The sequence below is a fragment of the Fukomys damarensis genome, unplaced genomic scaffold (assembly GCF_012274545.1).
Source record: "Fukomys damarensis isolate Sample0158 unplaced genomic scaffold, DMR_v1.0_HiC HiC_scaffold_39, whole genome shotgun sequence".
NCBI lineage: Eukaryota > Metazoa > Chordata > Mammalia > Rodentia > Bathyergidae > Fukomys > Fukomys damarensis.
The window spans coordinates 59,541,596-59,560,996 of NW_022900951.1; the positions used below are offsets into that span (position 1 = coordinate 59,541,596).

At 37.5% G+C, this 19,401-nt stretch overlaps 1 protein-coding gene across 2 annotated transcripts in view; it reads right to left on the bottom strand.

Annotated features, from left to right (window-relative positions):
- The window catches only part of Abcb7 (ATP binding cassette subfamily B member 7), a 145,564-nt gene extending 139,956 nt beyond the window's left edge, over positions 1-5,608 (bottom strand). The window contains exon 1 of one of the 2 annotated variants that reach the window (XM_010631249.3): positions 5,177-5,322. In XM_010631249.3, the coding sequence (XP_010629551.1) occupies positions 5,177-5,233 (57 nt within the window). In that variant the 5' untranslated portion in view covers positions 5,234-5,322. Of the gene's footprint in view, positions 1-5,176; positions 5,323-5,417 lie in introns of those variants that run through there. The other variant, XM_010631242.3, reaches the window with a different exon arrangement.
- Between the last annotated feature and the right edge of the window lie 13,793 nt (positions 5,609-19,401).

The following is a 19,401-nucleotide window of genomic DNA, read 5'->3' on the forward strand; positions in this document are numbered from 1 at the left end:
CAAGCTTTCAAACAATTAATTGTGAGCCAGGGGCGGTGGTGCACTCCTGTAATCCCAGCACTCGGGAGGCTGAGGCAGAAGGATCACTGTGAGTTCAAGGCCAGCCTGGACTACATAGTTCCAGGTCAGTCTCAAATAAATAGTGAGACCCTATCTCAAACAACCAAATAATAATTATAATAATTGTGAGACACGCTAAGAAACAGTAAAGAATGACCTCGGAAAAAAGCAGCAAAGAGAAACCATCTATGGATTTGAACAGATGTTCTATTAAAGAGAAAAGGTTTTGAAAGTAGTCATTATAAATATCTCAAAGACTAAATGAAACCATGTTAAATAAGTAAAGGAAGCCGGGCAGGTGGTGCACACCTTAAATCCCAGCATTCAGCAGACAGAGGCAGGAGGATAGCTTTGAGCTTGAGTCCAGCCTGGGCTACATAAGGAGTTCAAAACCAGCCTGAACTACAAAGTAAGAAAGATGGGACTCTTATCTCAAAAATAAATAAACAGGCTGGGCGCGGTGGCTCAGGCCTGTAATCCCAGCACGGACAACAATGAGAAAGGAGGATTGCTGTGAGTTCAGACCAGCCTGGGCTACAAGTGAGTCCCACCCAGGTCAATCTCAACTACACAGTGAGACCCTGCCTCAAAAAAACAAACAAACAAAGAAAGAAAGAAAGAAGGAAGAGTGATGTGATAACAATGCCAGATTAAAGAATATCAATAAAGAAGGCCGGGGGATTAGCTCAGTGGTGCCTCCGCCTGCCTCTCAAGCACAAGGACCAGAGTTGGATCTCCAGTATCAAAAACAAACAAACAAACAAAGATTATCAATAAACAGAAATAAAAAGAGATAGAAGGATGAGAGTTGCAAAGTTGCAAAGTACAATAACTAAATACTTCACTGGGGGCTCAACATTAGATTTCAACAGTCAAAAAAATCAATGAATATAAAGACAGATCAATAGATTAAGCAACATGAACAACAAAAAACAAGACTGAAAAAATTGAACAGCCTCAGAGAAATGTAACTTTATTAAGCATACCAACATATACATATAAGCACACCAGAATACAGAGGTGTGCAAGAAAGCATTTTGGTGAAATAATGGCTGGAAACTTCCATAGTTTATTAAGAACAATAATATACATATCTAGAAAGTTCAACAAATTCTAAGTAAGATAAATCCACAGAAATTCACAAACACATAACACTAAATACTGAAAGTCAAAGACAATGGGAAATTCCGAAAAGAAGCAAGGTTTCCTTACTAACAAAGGAAACCTAAAATTAACAGCAGGTTTCTTAGCAGAAACAGTAGAGGCCAAGCCAGGTACAGTGGTGCAAACTTTATAATCCCATTAGTCTACTCTGGAGGCTAAGGCAGGAAACCTGCAAATTCAAGGCTAGGGTGGGCAACTTAGCGAGACCCTAACTCAAAAATTTTAATAAATAAATAGATAAATACATAGGACTAGGGATGTGGCTTGTTGGTAAAGTGCTTCCCTAGCAGGTGTGAGCCCTGCGTTCAATCGCCAGTGCTGGAAGGGAGGGAAGGAAGAAAGGCAAAAAGTGGAGAGGAGGGAGAATGGATGATGAAGAGAACAAATGAACAGGCCAGAAGGCACTGGGTTAACTTTCAAAAATGCTAAAAAAAAAACTGTACAGCAAAAATCCTATATACAGTAAAAAGTACTGGTCTAAAATGAAAGCGAAATAAAGACATTCCCAAGCAAAAACTGGGAGAATTTGTTGCTAGAAGAGATACCTCACAAGAAATAATGAAAGGAAGATTTTAGGCCTGAAAGTAAGTGACAACCAGATTGTAATTTAAGTCTACACAGAAAAAACAAAGCACTGGAAAACTACACAAGACAATACAAATGCTTACTTTTCCTACTTTCTTCTTTGAACTAATTGAAAGGCAAATGTACAAAGTAATTATATCTATATTATATATGGATATATTTTTATTCTATGACATAGAGATACATTTGCCAATAACATCAAAAGGGAGATGGGTGAGAGAACAGCTGGATAAAGAAATAATTCTAGATATCATTTACCAAAAATGATAAAGTCAGTGTAACAAAAGTTACATACCTTCTTTCTCCTCTCAACTTCTTTAAAGGACATTATATAAATTAATAATCTTGATAAGATATTGCTAGAATTATAACACTTGGCAATATATAAAAATAAAACAAAAAGGAGGAAGGAACTAGAACTACGTATGAGTAATGTTTATATTACCTCACTAGAATGAAGTTATAAAAGGCTCACAAAAAATATCGGTAAATCTTCATGATTTCAGATTTGACAAAAGATTCTTAGATATAACACCAAAAGCATGAGCAACAACAACAAAAAAAATAGGAACATTTCACTTCATCAAAACAAAAACAAAAACTAGTACAAAAGATCAAACCTGGGCCCTTGCACACGCTAAGCATCTGCTTTACCACTACACACCCCAGCTAAAATGAAAAACATTTGTGCTTCAAAAGACACTACCAAGAAACTAAAAAGATAACCCACACAATGAGAGAACACTTGCAAATTATCTATCTGATAAGGGACTTGTGCCCAAAATGTATAAAAACTTCTATAAATCATTAAAAAAATAAAATTATAAACCCTGAGCTGAGATGTATAGCACACCAATAGAGCTCATGCTTATTGTGAACACGGTAGAGTTAAGCTCCAAGCACCAAAAAGCAAAAACCTAATAATCCATTTTAAAAATAGGCAAAGGATACAAATAGACATTTCTCCAAAAAAGATATACAAACAGGTCAATAAACATATGGCAAGATACTCATTATCTTTAGTCATAAAGGAGACACAAATCAAAACCATGATGTAAGTACCATTTCACACCCACTATGATGGCTAGAATCAAAATCAGGTCAAGGGTCAGTGAGAAATAGGAACCCTCACACACTCCTGGTAGTAATGTAAAGCTTGCAGCCATTTTGAATACCAGTCTGGCAGTTTCTTATGAAACAAACATAAAGTTACCATATGATTTGGCAATTCTACTCTTATGGGAGTACAAAGTATATATACCTAAAAGAAATAAAAGCTTATGTCCACACAAAAACTTATATATCAATATTTATAATAGCACTATTCATAAGAACCAAAAGGTGAAAATAACCCCAAACAACCATCAACTGATAAATGCATAAAGAGAATCTTTCATACTGTACTCACATATAGACCATTATTTGGCCCTAATAAGGAATGATGTACTTACACATGCCATAATATGAACAAACCTTGAAAACATAGTGCTAAATGAAAGCAACCATTCACAAAAGATGGCATATTACATAAATGCATTCATCTGAAATTCCAGAACAAATACATACAGAATTAATATAGACTGGTGGTTGCTTAGGGCTGGGAGAGAGAGAAGGTTACAGAAAGGTGACAGTCAAAAGGTAGTGGGTTTCTTTCTGAGGCAGTAAAAATGTAAAACTGATTGTGGCAATGGTGGTACACATCACTGGATATACTAAAACCCACTGAATTGCGCAATTTCAACAGGTGAATTATGGGATATGACTTCTATCTCAATAAAAATGTTTAAAATTTTTTAAAAGTATAGGAACAGTATCACAGTCAATACATACTCTTTAAACTCAGCTAAAAGGAACTGAGAAAAAAACTATGATGCCTGTTTCTACCATTAGTTGATTACTGAAATAAATTCAAAATTGTATCATTCAAAATGCATAAATCCTTTTAATAGCAACTAATAGAGTGTCAGCTGTCCTGTAACCTTATTTATTTGTTTATTTATTTTTTAGATAGGGTCTCACTATGTAGTTCAGGCTGGCTTTGAGCTCACTGTATAGCACAGGCTGGCCTCAAACTCAAAGCAATCCTCCTGCCTCAGCCTTCCGAGTGCTGGAGTTACAGGTGTGTACCACCACTCCCAGATGTCCTTTAATTTTAATAAGCATATTCTTTTTTTTTTCTGGTACCAGGGATTGAACTCAGGACCGTGTGCTTACCAGGCAAACACCAGCACCACTGAGCTAAAGCCCCGGCCCAATAAACATATTCTATTGCACAGCATGGTTCTTGAGCACTATTCTTGGTGAAAAATTCACTTTACAATGAATCTCTGAAATCATATATATGTGGAGAATGTATATATACATAAATGTTCATAAAATACTTTTTAATATGTAAGAAGCAATATTTCTGTTCTACTGAATTTATCTAAAAAAAAGTGCTGATCCAATCCACTAACATGAGTTCATAATACTACACTAAGGTTTCCTTCAGCTCTACGATATTATGCTATATATTAACGACAAGTGTTGGGAGATGGATATACCAATTACCCTAATCTGATGATTACAAATTATGTACATGTATTGAATATTAACTACACTCCATAAATATATACCATTATGTGTTCGATTAAAATTTTTAAAACTATGAAATTCTTGAAGGCATGACTGTATGCTTCTCTTGGTATTTTATGATCTAGCACAGTGCTTATGCGCATAGAAGTAAACAAATGTTTGTTGACAAAAAAACTTAAGAGGTTCTCAAAGCTGACAATACTGTACTTTAAAGTGATATTGGCGAAGTGGTGGTAACTAACTTTTCTTTCAATATATGAGAAATAAAAAGATATACTGAAGTATAGTAAGTACTGATAATTTTTAAACTTTTCTGGAGTTAATAATGGACAAAGACATTTAAAAGTGCTGCTATATTCATAAGCTAAGGAAAAACATTTTTCCAACTTCCAAAGTGACCTGTGCACACATAACACTACTGAATATTCAGATCGAAAGATAATCATGTTTATGTAGAAATTTAGGGCGTTGTTCGTTTTGAAGAGTGAGATAATTACGGTTTTCGTTTATCAGGGAGTACGCCTGTTAGCAAAGAAGTTGACTGCTGCCAATTCAATTTGTCTTTTGTTTATAGGTGACTTACAGTCATCTTACAGCGCCCTCCAAAATGCTACCTGCGTCTAAAATCTGAACCACAGGCAATTTGGTACCATATTCCATTACTAATTTTGGAAAGTAGCCCAGTCTTCTTTGCATTTAGAAATGTAAGCGGGCTGGGCATGCTGCCTGCCCCATCTCTTAACAACAGAAAAAACAAACAACAACAACAAAAACTACAAATACTACCACATACTTCGGCGCTCCAGGTGCCCTCTGAACCTGCCTCTTCGTTCCTCTTTGTTGTCCCCATAAGTTTTCTTTACCTCTTCCTCAAATCACTAACCCTAAATTTCTTTCTCTTCCTTGTAGCTGGGAGTTATCCCAGGCAATTCTTCTTCCAGGGCTTCTCTCTGACCCGAGGTCACAAGGGCAACCTTTTCCCTATTAGGTCCCCTTGTCCTTCACCCTACTATTCCATGCGACCGGCATCTCACCTGGTAGTTGCGAGCAGTTCCTGCGGCGCCGCGCAGATGTGACTGCCACCGCGGATGGGAGCCGAGGACAGTAACTAGAGGCTGGATCAAAATTGCTGAACGCTGCCGCTTTTCGAAAGCAGCCGCCGCGGCTGCCCAACGCCAAGAATGTATCGCGAGCAGCGCCATCTTGAGCGAGGACAGAGGAACAGGAGAAGGGGATTGTGGGATACTGGCTGCCTGACCGCGGTTCCCTTAATCAACTCTCCCCTCCCCCTCGGCCCTCGCAGTCTGAAACCGGAAATGGCTTCTGTAGGATGATTCGGGCCCTTTCAGTACCTTTCTTGTTACGCCCCGGGGTCTGGACTTTGTTTTTCTCGCACAACCTAGAATAACGAAGTATCAGTGTCTTTTGCTCTTTTCCTAGAGCTGCTAGATATAATTAAAGAGACAGAGGTGCACAATAAAACGGCTTGAAAGAGCTGCTGCCCCCATAGATCAGATGGGAACCCTTCATGTATGCGATAATTACACGTGAATGTGGGTAGTATGTTGCAATTCAAAAAGTACTTTTTATATATCTAATCTTATTTACTTCTCACACCAACCCTGTAGACTAGGTATTATTTTTAAATATTCCCGTAATTATGAGGATACAGATCGAGATAGGTTGTGGCTTGACAAAAAGCACTGGGCTAATGGGATGATGGGATGGAGTCTAAACCTACCTAGGTTTCACAATTTCCAGTACAGTACTCCATGAAATTACACCTAAATTTAGAAGAAAAGTTCATGTACTTTATTAAGGTCACAGTGATCTGTTTCTAGAAATGCTGTAATTTATTCTTCTTTCCGGACTTTCGCACTTGCTTTCGCCTCTATCAGGAACATCTTTCATATAGATTTGTAAGTGATAAAATTTTTCTTGCCATTTGAGTCTCTAACTCAAATGTCATCTGATTATGACAATAGTACTTTATCTAAAGAAGCCAATGCCCCAGATCCTTATCACTTTTTTTTTCTTTGGTACCAGGAATCAAATGCAAGGCCTTGCACTTGCCAGGCTGGAACAGCGCCATTGAGCTATATCCCTAGACCCTTCGTAACACTTTTTATCACACTGTCTTATAGTTCTCTAAAATCCTGCTGTAAAAAGTGTGTTGTACAAACCACCAGTATTTGTATCAGCTGGGATATTTGTAGAAATTCAAACTCTCAGTCCCCGCACCAGGACTAAAAATTCCAAATTGGACTTTAAGAACCCCCCCATTATTTATATGCATATTAAAGTTTGATAAACATTTTGAGAACAGCATCATTTTCTGGAACTAACTTTTTTGTGCAGTTTAATATTAAGAATGCTGGGCATGGTGGCACACGCCTGTGATTCTAGCACTCAGGAGGCTGAGGCAGGAGGATCACCGCGAGTTCTAGGCCAGCTTGGGGCTACATAGTGAGTTCAAGGCCAGCCTGAACTGAACTACATAGCAAGATCCTATCTCAAAAAAAAAAAAAAGAAGTACGGGGAGATCGATCTTTTGGAAGTGGGAAGGGACCAAGAGATGGAGAGAGAGGAAGGGGGCGTTATGGGAGGGGAGCGGAAGAGAATTAAGAAAAAAGTAATTAAAATGTGTTAAACTGGGCTTGGTGGCGCACGCCTGTAATCCCAGCACTCGGGAAGCTGAGGCAGGAGGATTGCTGTGAGTTTGAGACCAGCCTGGGCTACATAGTGAGTTCCAGGTCAGTCTCAAAAAATCAAAGAAAAAAAAAAAAAGATGTGTTGTATACATGTACCACCATGAATTCAATCTTTATGTACTCCAAACATCCACTAGTAATATTTTATCCCAAAAATATTATTAACATAAAATTTTAATTAAAAATATTTAATCATAAAGAGTTCCAAAGAAAATATAATGGATACCATGCACCCATAGTCCAGGTTAGTCATATCTTAACATTTTGCCATATTTACTTTCCATCTTAATAATCTAAAGACCTCTGTTACCCATCTCTAATCCTAATCACTTTGTCATTATGGATTTATTGCTATTTTATCCTTTTGTGTTATTTTAGTGAAGTCTAGAAAGAAGAGATAAAAATGTTGTGTTAACTATAGATGTTCTACATATTTGATGATGACAGTGCACACTTAATACCAAGCATGACAAGACTATACAAAAAATAGGTCCATCTGACTTATGAATATTAATTTTTAATTTTTAATAATAAATTCAATCATCATTGTGTAAAAATACAGTTGGTAAGGTGAACCTATCAATCTTTCATCTATTGATAATTATTGATCAAATTACAAACTGAAGTTGGGCATGGTGGTACATACCTGAAATCCCAGCTCTCTGGGGAGGCTGAGGCAGAAGGATTGCAATGTCCAGCCCAGCCTGGGCAACTTAGCAATTAGTGAGCCCAGGCTGGCGATGTAGCTCAGGGAAAAGATTATCTGGGTTCAATCCCCAGTACCACCACCACCACTACCACCAAAAAAGAGGTAGTTTAAGTTACATATTGATAACCAAAACTGAAAGCTGGGATTAAATCTTCCAATCTGTGAACACAGGAAGTCCTCTCATTTTATATTTCTTCTTAATTTCCATAGCTCTATATTGTAGGTTTCACTACTCTTTTGCTGCCTTGGTTAAGTTTATTCCTAAGTATTTTACCCTTTTTGATACTGTTGTAAATAGAACTGTCCACTTAATTTCCATTTCAGATTATTCATTATTAGTGTATAGACAAGCAACTCATTTTTGTTGATTTTGTACCCTGAAACTTTGATCAATTTATTAGTCCTAATAGCTTTGTGTAGAATCTTTAGGGTTTTCTATATGTAAGACCATGTAAACTGAGCGTAATTGTACATGCTTGTAATCCCATCACTCAGAGGCTGAGGCAGTAGGATTGCAAGTTTGAGCCTACCCTACACAATTTAGCAACTTAGCAAGAACCTGCCTCAAAATTAAAAATCAAATGGCTGGGGATGTAGCTCAGTGGTTCTGTTGCCTGCCTTGCAAGCACAGGGAACCGAGTTTGATCCCCGGTAACAACAACAACAAAAGACTTGGACTCAATTCCCAATACAAAAAAATTAAATTAAATTAAAACCAAATGAATAAGGATAAAAATAGAAAATACTGTTTATAATTATATAAATTTCAAAACATAATCTCCAGAAAAACTAATAAATATAAATATTAAACAAACTTGCTAAATAAAATAGATCAACCCCAAATAATCAATATCCTATAAAATATTTTGAAATTTTAATTGTTCAACTTTTTTATAGCTTTACTTCTTATTTATGTGCTTGCTCTATCAGAGCTAAAATAAGCCACTATAGATATAGGTTTGCGAATTTCTCTTTGTAATTTGGTTAAATGTTGCTTTCCATATGAAGTTGATAAAATACATACACATTCATGATTGTATCTTAGCTGATAAAAGATTACCAATAAGCCATTTACCTTATATTTATGCTGATAAGTTTGGCCATAAAGTCAAGAGGAGTTGCTACATAACACATCTTAATTCTTTTATCATCCTCTTCCTTCTCTTCCCTCCCCACTTCCTCCATCTCAACCCCTTCCCTTTTGCAAAAGATCTATTTCTGTTTCCTAGTATCTATCTTTTATTTTGCTCTTTAATGTTTTCTGCTTTGAGTTTCTCATGTAAAAGAACAATGTAATATCTAAGTTGTGTGTCTGCTTTATTTCACTTGATATTATGGTCTCAAGAGATATACATTTTCCCACAGATGACTCAAATTTATCCTTCTTTATGGCACAATACTACCCCACAGTTTATAAATACTACATTTTCTTTATCCATTAATCTCTTGATGGACTTGTAGGTGGTTTGCAACATTCAGCTATTATGAGTTACGCTGCTCTAAATGTGAGTTTGTATATATCACTGTAATATAATTTCTTTAACTTTTTCAGAAAGATATCTAGAAGGAGAATAGCTAGGTTAAGTGGAATTTGTACATGTAGTTTTTTGAGGCATCTCCATAATGATTTCCATAGTGTTTATATTAGTTTACATCCCCACAAACAATTTAGAAGGGTTCCTTCAAACAGACACATAGCTACACCAATATTTGGTGATTTTTTTTTGTTTTGTTTTGTTTTTTTTTTCTACAAGGGATCAAACCTGGGAATTAAGGATTGCAAAGCAGGCAGCAGTACCACTGAGCTACATCCCTGACCCAATATTTGTTATTTGATGTTTTGATGGTAGCCTTTTTTCTGGAATAATATGAATTTTTTTGTTTGTTTTTTGAGACAGGGTCTCACTATGTAGTGAAACTGACCTGGAACTTACTATGTAGCCCAGGCTGGTCTCAAACTCACAGGATCCTCCTGCCTCACCCTCCCAGGTACTTGGATTACAGGCGTATGCCACCATGCCCGGCAATAATATGAAATTTTAGTGTTGTTTTAATTTGTATTTTTCTGGGCCAGGGATTTAGCTCAGTGGTTCTGCCGCCTGCCTTGCAAGTGCAGGGATCTGAGTTCCATCCCCGGTACCAAAAAAAAATTTTTGTATTTCTCTAATGGCCAGAAATGTTGAACATTTGTTCATGTATTTATTCACCATCTATACTTTCTCTGAGAAGTATCTATTCATTTTAGCTGCCCAATTTTGACTGGATCTTTTATTTTAGGGGGATCTAATTCTTTGAGTTCTTTATATAGTCTTGATATTAGTCCTTTGTACAAGGTATAACTGGCAAAATATTTTTTCCCATTTTGTAGGTTATCTCTTCACTCTGTTGGGTTATTTCCTTCACTATGCAGATCTTTAAATTTGATATGATCATATTTGTTGATTCTTGATGTTATTTCTTGTGCAATCAGAGTTCTGTTCAGAAGTTTCTTCCTACACTTATGTCCTCAAAAATTGTACTTATTTCATCTTCCAGTAGGTTCAATGTTTCTACTTTAATGTTTAGATCTATGATCCCTTTTGCTTTATTTTAGTACGTGGTGATAGTTACAGTTCTAGATTCAATCTTCTGCATGTGAACAGCCAGTTTTCCCAGCATCATCTGCTAAAGAGTCTATCTCTCCTCCAGTGTATGTTTTTTGGCCTCTTTGTCAAAGATAAAATAGCTGACTATGTCTAGGGTTATTTATGCATCCTCAGTTCTTTTTCACTCATCTACATGTCTGTTTTTGTGCCAGTACCATGATGTTATCACTGCAGCTAATCCCAATCTGATAAAAGCCATTTATAACAATCCTACTGCCAATATATTAAAGAAGATGCTGAAATCTTGCATTCTAAAAGTAGGAATAAAGATGTCCACTATCACCACTACTGTTCAGTATGGTACTCAAAATATTGGCTAGAGCAATCAGGCAAAAAAAAGCTATGTACACATTTATATAGGAAAAGAAGAAGTCAAATTATCATTATTTTCAAATGACATGATCCTCTACGTACAAGACCCAAAAACTAACTTCCACCAAAAGACTCCTATAATTAATAACCCAATCTAGCAATGAACAATAATTTTCATTCCTGTATACCAATAATGAACTCATTGAGAAAGAAATTATGAAAACAATACCATTCCCAATTGCATAACAAAAAATTAAATAATTAGAAATTAACCTAACCAAGGAGAAAAAAGACCTCTACACCAAAGACTACAAGTACTCTGAAAAAGGATATCAAAGAGGACATCAGAAAATGGAAAAATATTCCCTGTTCCTAAATATGCAGAAACAATACAGCATATATATATACATGCATACATACATACATACATAGATATAGATATTACAAGCAGTATTTCCCACAGAACTAGAAAAGAAATTCTAAAATTCATATAAAACCAGAAAAGTAGCAAGATAGAAAAAGAAATCCTGGTCAAAAGTACAAAGCAGGAGAGATTTCAATCCCAGATTTCAAGTTATATTAGAAAGTTACAATAATATCATGTGAATTTGTATATTTTGCCACTGTTTCTTGTTTGTTTCTTTTTTATATTTTTGTTTTTGACATGGAGCTATTCTGTCCAGACTGGCCTTGAACTCACAGTCCTTCTATGGGTGTGAACCACACCTGGCCTGCTTCTTGTTTTTTGTTTGTTTCTTTTTTCATCCTTTTCTGCCTTCAGATGAATTGAGTTTCTCACCCTACTGGTTTAGAAGTTATGAGAGTTACTTGCACTCTTTCAGTGATTACACTTAAAGGTATATATTTTTACTATTTTTCTAACTGAATGTAAATTTAGTTAATATTTCTAGCCTACATCCAGTGAAGATAGGAATCTTAAAATTCTCAACTTTTACCTTCAACCTCGCATCAAATATTAATAAAAAGTCAAAGGCCATAAAATGTGTCTCACTCATTTTGAAAAATAATAAAAATATTTTATAAATAAAACGCTGTAATAATTTAAATAATAAAGTAAAAACATTCATTGATCCATTATAGATAGTTATGAAGAGGCAGACCAAAATAATGATTAAAGTCCTCTCACTCCAAAGTCCTACCATACCATCAGTAAGTGGGCTCACATCCTGGGGAGTAGCTGTGTAGACCGGAGTGGCACAGCTACAAACAGATCCAAGCCAGGACCCTGCCCCAAACCCAGAGGTGTGGGCACACCCACCCAAGCCACAGGCCGAAACAGAAAAGAGGTGCAAAGGCACACAGCCTTCATCTATAGTCCTGCCACACCATTGGTAATTGCACACCCAACCCGGGGAGTAGCTGTGTGGACCAGAGTGGCATGGCTGCAGGTGGATCCCAGCCAGAGCCCCACTCCAACCCAAAAGATAGGGCAAAAGTGCTAAAGCCAAGGGCCACCCAGAAAAGAGCTGCACAGGTGTGCAACCTTCATCCAAAGTCCTGCCATACCATTAGCCACAGAAAAGGGCTCACTGGAAAGAACTATACAGATGCACAAGCAACAGGCAGAGGCTCACCGTGATACCATTGAAAAGTGCCTGGAGACCCTAGCTGGAAGCTTAGGCAGAAATAGGAACTATTTGCTCCCAGCTAAAGGGCCCCCAGACAACAGCTATATAGGGGCACCAGAAAGAGGCATGCCTAGATACCATGCCAAGTATGCATAGGCTCCAGCCAGAAGCCTGCCCAACAAGTCAGCTCAGGGATCCAGAAGGCCACCATTCTGAATCCAGGAATTCGTGTACTGGTAAGCAGCAGAGTAAAGGCTGCTCAGTGGCTTGCTGAGAATTGAAGACCACTGGGTAAGCAAAGAGTTGCCTCAACAAAGACACAGCAGGCTGCATCTGTTGAAATGAGAAGACACAGAAAGAAGTCTCAAAAATCAGACTTCCAGATCACCTAGGGCAACCCCAAATGGCAATGAGATGGAACAGTCTGATACTCAACCACCTGGACTCCCTGAACTGGCAATGAAAGAGAACTTGGGGGAAAAAATGAAATCAGAAATAATTTCTCAGATAATAGCAGTGCTTGTGCCCACAGTATAAGACATGATTAATAAAAATAGAGCACACACATATAAAAAAATAAAGGATCTGAGAAACATGATGGAATCCCAACATAGGAAACAATTGGAATCCACAAAACAGATGCAAACAGATTTCCAGAAGATTAAAACCTCCACTGAAAGTTTACACAGCAGAACGAGCCAATGTGAGGACAGAATTTCAGGAATAGAAGAGAGATCACAATACCTACTTTGACAACCCATATGCCATTAGGATGGAAAATACAGAAGAAATGGACAGATTTCTAGATACAAATGAATTACCAAAGTTGAACAGAGATGACTTAAAAATTCTAAACAACCCAATATCAATCAATGAAATTGAGAATTTAATTAAAATTTACCAATTAAGAAAAGTCCGGGTCCTGATGGCTTCACTGCTGAATTTTATAAGACATTTAGAGAGAGACATTTACTGTCAAACCTGTTCAAATTCTCCAATGAAATTTAAAGGAAAGCAATACTCCCAAATTCATTCCTGGAAGCAAGCATCACCTTGATCCCCAAAGCAGAGAAAGGCCCAATCGAAAAAGAGAACTCTATGCAAATCTCACTAATGAACATAGATGCAAAAATCCTAAATAAGATACTCACAAATAGAATGCAGGAGATCATCAAGAAGATCATACACCCTGATCAAGTGGGATTCATCCAAGGGGTGCAGAGATAGTTCGATATATCCAAATCAATAAATGTAATACACTATATTAATAAGCCAAAGACAAAAAAAAAAACATATGATCATTTCAGGAGATGGAGAGAAAACATTTGACAAAATCCAACACACATTTATGATAAAAACCTTCCAAAAAAAATGGCTTCACTGCTGAATTTTATAAGACATTTAGAGAGAGACATTTACTGTCAAACCTGTTCAAATTCTCCAATGAAATTTAAAGGAAAGCAATACTCCCAAATTCATTCCTGGAAGCAAGCATCACCTTGATCCCCAAAGCAGAGAAAGGCCCAATCGAAAAAGAGAACTATAGGCAAATCTCACTAATGAACATAGATGCAAAAATCCTAAATAAGATACTCACAAATAGAATGCAGGAGATCATCAAGAAGATCATACACCCTGATCAAGTGGGATTCATCCAAGGGGTGCAGAGATAGTTCGATATATCCAAATCAATAAATGTAATACACTATATTAATAAGCCAAAGACAAAAAAAAAAACATATGATCATTTCAGGAGATGGAGAGAAAACATTTGACAAAATCCAACACACATTTATGATAAAAACCTTCCAAAAAATTGGAATAGATGGTCTCTACCTCAATTTGATGAAAGCCATCTATGAGAAACCAACAACCAACATCATACTTGAACTTGGGACCTTGTGCTTGTGCGGCATGTGGCAGAACCAATGAGCTAAATCCCCAACCCATAATGCCTGCTTTTAATATAAGAAAAAGAAATGTACATCCATAGAAGCTGGAGTTGCTTGAATCATCCCTTCCCAACTCCAAGCACTGAAGCATGGAGAATGATGCATTCTGCTTGAATGGCAAAGAGGAAATTGCACCAGGGCTTAGATTTGAAACTCAGTACCAGGCCCACCATGGTGAAACCCAGTGCCAGGCAGAGCCACATGATCACTATCACCAAACCAACACTCCAAAACTGAGACTCTGAACTACATTAGACCTGACTGTACCTTCTTGGAGCAAGTTAGCAAAGGCTTTGTCTCGGAACTCAGTGCCAGTTCTTCAATGATAAAATTCAATAGCAAGTTGAAAGCAAATCCTCATATACCTGCCAGAGATTGAAGACAGAACCTCATATATGGCCAAGGGAGTGCTTTACCAATACTCCTGCAACCTGAGGTAACATATCCTGGAGTCAGATCCCATTCACTGGGGTAGAACAGCATAGTAAGCACAAGACTTTGTCCTTAACTTAGTGCCAGGATGGTGAATTCTAACACTTGACAGATCACAATAGTCTCCATCCCTGGACCTGCCTCTGGACAGAGCCTTTGGAGGATTCCAAGTAGCAGGAGTAGAGGTGATCCCAATCTATCGGACATCTGCTGTAGTCAGTTTAACCTGTGGCTGATTGCAATGATCTTGGGCTGTAAGACCACCTCAGCAATAGGCAGCCCATGGCAACAAGGTCACTGGTCTTACCTCAGTGCTGTGCTGGTCATGGTACACACAAACATTGGTACTGTTGCTATTTGCCAATAGCAAATTATCTGAAATTAAAATCAATTAATCAATGCCATTTACAATAGCTACAAAAACAAATACCTAGGAATACATTTAACGTGGTAAAAGATGCCTACAGTGAAACTTATCACATATTAATGAAAGAAATTGAAGAGGATACACACAAAAAAATGAAAACACTTGCCATGTTAGTGGATTGGTAGAATAAATTGTGTTAAGGCTGGGTGTGGTGGTGCACACCTGTAATCCCAGCACTTGGGAGGCTGAGGCAGGAGGATCACTATGAGTTCAAGACCAGCCTGGACTACATAGTGCATTCCAGGTCAGTCTCAACTACATAGTGAGACCTTGTCTCAAAAAACCAAAAAATAAATAAATAAAATAAATTATGTTAAAATGTCCAGAGTACTCAAAGCAATCCCTATCAACACATAAATGGCATTTTTCACATAACTAGATAAAATAATACAGTACTAATTTTTTTCTGTGGTGTTGGAGATTGAATCCTGAGCCTTCAGCAAGCTAGACAGCTGCTCTATAACTCACCTATATCTTCAGTTTATATCCTAAAATTTAAATGGAGCCACATGCCCAAATAGAAAAATCTATCTATCTTAATTGTCAACCTGACTGGATTAAGAGACTGCTGAAGATGTGACTTGATTGTGGAGTACTAAAAGGCTATTAAGAGGTGGAGCCCAGTTTGAGAAAGTGGATAAGGGAGCATGACCTCAGGGACTATGTAATCCCTTGGACCTTCCTTCTTGCTCTTCTCTTCCTCTCTGCTTCCTGGACACCATGAGTTGAGCCACTTTCCCTTGCCATGTCAATTCTGCAATCTAGTGAATCATCGACTGAAACCTGCAATCATGAGTCCAAACCCAAACGTTTCTTCCCTTAATTACTTTAGGCATTTTATTTTAGCAATAAAAAGTTCATCAATACACCATCTGTAGGAAAAATAATAGGAGGCATTATATATACTACCTGACTTCAAAATATATTACAAAATTGTAGTAATCAAGTAGCATGGCACTGGCTATTATTGTGACCATATTAGTAAGAGCTAAGAAATGTAAGCAATTGAAGCATCTATCAACAGATAAATAGCTATAACAAAATGGGGCACATAACTGCAATGGAATACTATTCAGCCATACAATGGAAGTACTTCCTTTCATTTTTGACAACTTGAATGAAACTGGAGTTCAATTTCTCCAATGAGATATGTTGAGCACAGAAAGACAATTACCACATGATATCACTCATGCTGAATCTAAAAAGTTATTATAATGGACATTGAGAGGGCAATGATAGTTATAAGACAGAAGAGTAAGAAGGGGTGGGAGGAACGGGGAAAGGTTGGTCAAGGAGAACCAAGGTACAGCAAGGAACAAGAAAGTCTGGTGTAGTATTGCGTAGTAAGTAGGGTGACTATAGACAAAAATAATATACTGTACATTTCAAAAAGCAGAAAAAATATTTTGGAAGTTTTCAGCATAAAAGATAAATTGAGGAAACAGATGTTTACTCTAATGTAAATATTACATAATGTGTACAGGTACTAAAACATCACATTACTCTATTAATCTGTGCAATTTTTGTTTCTATGTAACCACTATAATAAATTGAATTTAAATTAAAAAAGAAATGGCTATGCAGAACATGTAGTGGACATAAGACTTCTACTCAGGGTATATAAATTTTCCTAAAATTAAATAATACGTGACCACACACACAAAAAAAAAACAATAAGAAACGAGCCTAAAAACCTAAAAGATAATTCACAAAAGCCAAGAGGCTCACACAAATGTGATCAACAGTATTAATTAATCTTCAAGAAAAGGCAAATTAAAAGCACAATGGGCTGTGCACGGCAGCACATGCCTGTAATCCCAGCACTCAGGAGGCTGAGGCAGGAGGATCACTATGATTTCGAGACCAGTCTGGGCTACATAGTGAATTCCAGGTCAGTCTCAACTACATAGTGATTCATGGTGTAATGCCAGGATCAAGGAAACTAGAATTAAGGGTGTGCGTGCTACCTTCCCTAAGTATCCTGGATAAGACATAAGGGATATAAAGAGTTGTGATCATCCCTTTTTGCTTTGCTACCTTCTGTGCACTGTGAACTGTTTCTCCTCTGCAATGCCTGTCTACCATGCCATCCTGCCTTGGAGCCAGCTGATTATGGACTGAAACCTACAAACTGTGAGCTAAATACACCTTTTCTCCTTTAACTTTGGGTGTTGGGTATTTTGTCTCAGCAACAAGAAAAGTAACTAAGACTGAATTGGTACCAGAGAAGTGGGGTTGTTGCTGGATCCGTGATGGGAGATTCTGGTCAGAGCTCAGGACAAAAGGCTGATATAAATCCTGCCAGTAAAGACTGCCTCAGGAGGATTCTTCTGGGAAAAAAGAGTGCATGGCCTGTTAGACTCCAAACAGTGTGTGTTATGCCTTAGTGGAAAGTTAGTTGCATTTCACTTGTACCCAGAGACTGCCTGAGACTAAGATTAAAGGCAGTAGATTAAACAATGTTGTAGAAGAAATTGTAAGGCAGTCTAATGTTGAGAGGGCAGTGTGTGAAGCTGTGAATGAGCGGCCAAAGATGCAATGGAGATTCCAGAGGGTTGGATAAGCCAGGAACATGGATTGTCTGAGGAAAACTACAAGGAGGGAGCAGAGCTGGCCCAAGACAGAAGCTATGGGAGCTACAACCACCAGAAGTGCCTTAGGAGCAGAGTCATCCAAGCCTTTTGGAATTCAGCTCTTGCCTCTTGCCACAGATTGCCTCGGGTGCTGCAAGTGGAACTATCACACTTACTGTCTGCCCTGCTGGATTTTGGACTTGCCTTGGTCCCATTCCTTAGTATAATCTTATTTTTTACCTTTTTAAATAGTAATGTCTATCTTGTGCAATTAAATATTGAAGTTTTAAACTTTCTTTTCATTAGACAGGAGCTTGCAGCTAAGAGTTTGCTTTAAATCTCAAAAGAGACTTTAGGCTTAAAACTGTTAGGGATTTGACAACTTCTGGAGATGGAGTAAGTGACTGTTGTGTAAAGGGATGTGCATGAGTCTTTTTGGAGTGAGGGGAAGAATGTTATGGTTTGTGCTTAGATGTCCTCCCAAAGCCTCATGTAATCATAGGTGGAGCCTTTCCAGAGGTCTATAATGTGTGACTCTGGAGTTGATTCATGGTGAAATGCCAGATTTAGGAAACTAGGATTAAGGGTGTGAGTGCTAAAATGTAAGGAATAGAAAGAGCTGCGGTACTCCCTTTTAGCTTTGCTGCCTTTTGCCCACTGTGAACTGTTTCTTCTATGTGATGCCTGTCTGCTATGACATCCTGCCTTAGATCCAGCCAATTATGGACAGAAGCCTCTCCAAACTGGGAGCGGAATAAGCCCTTCCTTCTTTGGGTGTTGGGTATTTTGTCTCAGCAACAGGAAAAATAAGTAAGACACAGCATCTCACCAAGTTGCTCAGGCTGAGATCAAGCTTGTGATCTTCCTTCCAGGGCTATTCCTTATAATGGAAGGCATCATAAGGAGCATATACTTGCTTATCTGTGACTCAGCAATTCCATTCCTAGGTATCTACTCAAAAGAAACAAAACTATATGTTCACTAAAAGTTTTAGAAGGCTGAAGAAACTTCATTCAAATTAGACAAAAACTAGAAACATATCAAATGCCCATCAATAGAAAAATGCATAAATGAATTGTGTTATGTCCACGCAACAAAATACTATACGGTTATAGAAGAGAAGGAAACACTTGCCAACAATGTGGAAGTGTTTCCTAGACATTGTGGTGAGTGAAGGAAGTTGAACCCAAAAGCATACCTATTTTATGATACCAATTTATAGGAAATTCTAGAAAGGGCAAACTAATCTGCTATGAAAAATTAGCCATTGTCTCTGTCAAGAGCAGATTGGGAAGTAGTATGAGAAAGATTTCTGGGAGTACACAAATGTTCAATAGCTCAATGTGGCACAAAGTGCATGTTATATTAATTTCTCAAAATGATACAGTTAAGATGAGTACATCTTAATATAGGTAAATTTTATCTTAAAATATATATGAAAATAATAATCAGAGCTTCTGGGAAGGAATAGAAGCAGAATAAAGTAATCTTCTCATGACTCTGTGAGTAAAATGAGTTAGGGCATCAAAGGAGAAAGTGCACTCTGACAGAAGCAAAGTTAAAAAGCATAGCAGAAAGGCAACTCAGAGAAATGTAGTTTGCAATGCTAACCTTGGCTCTTTGGGGGGAAGTGAAGCTGACTTTGTAAGCACAAGGTAAACCTGGAGA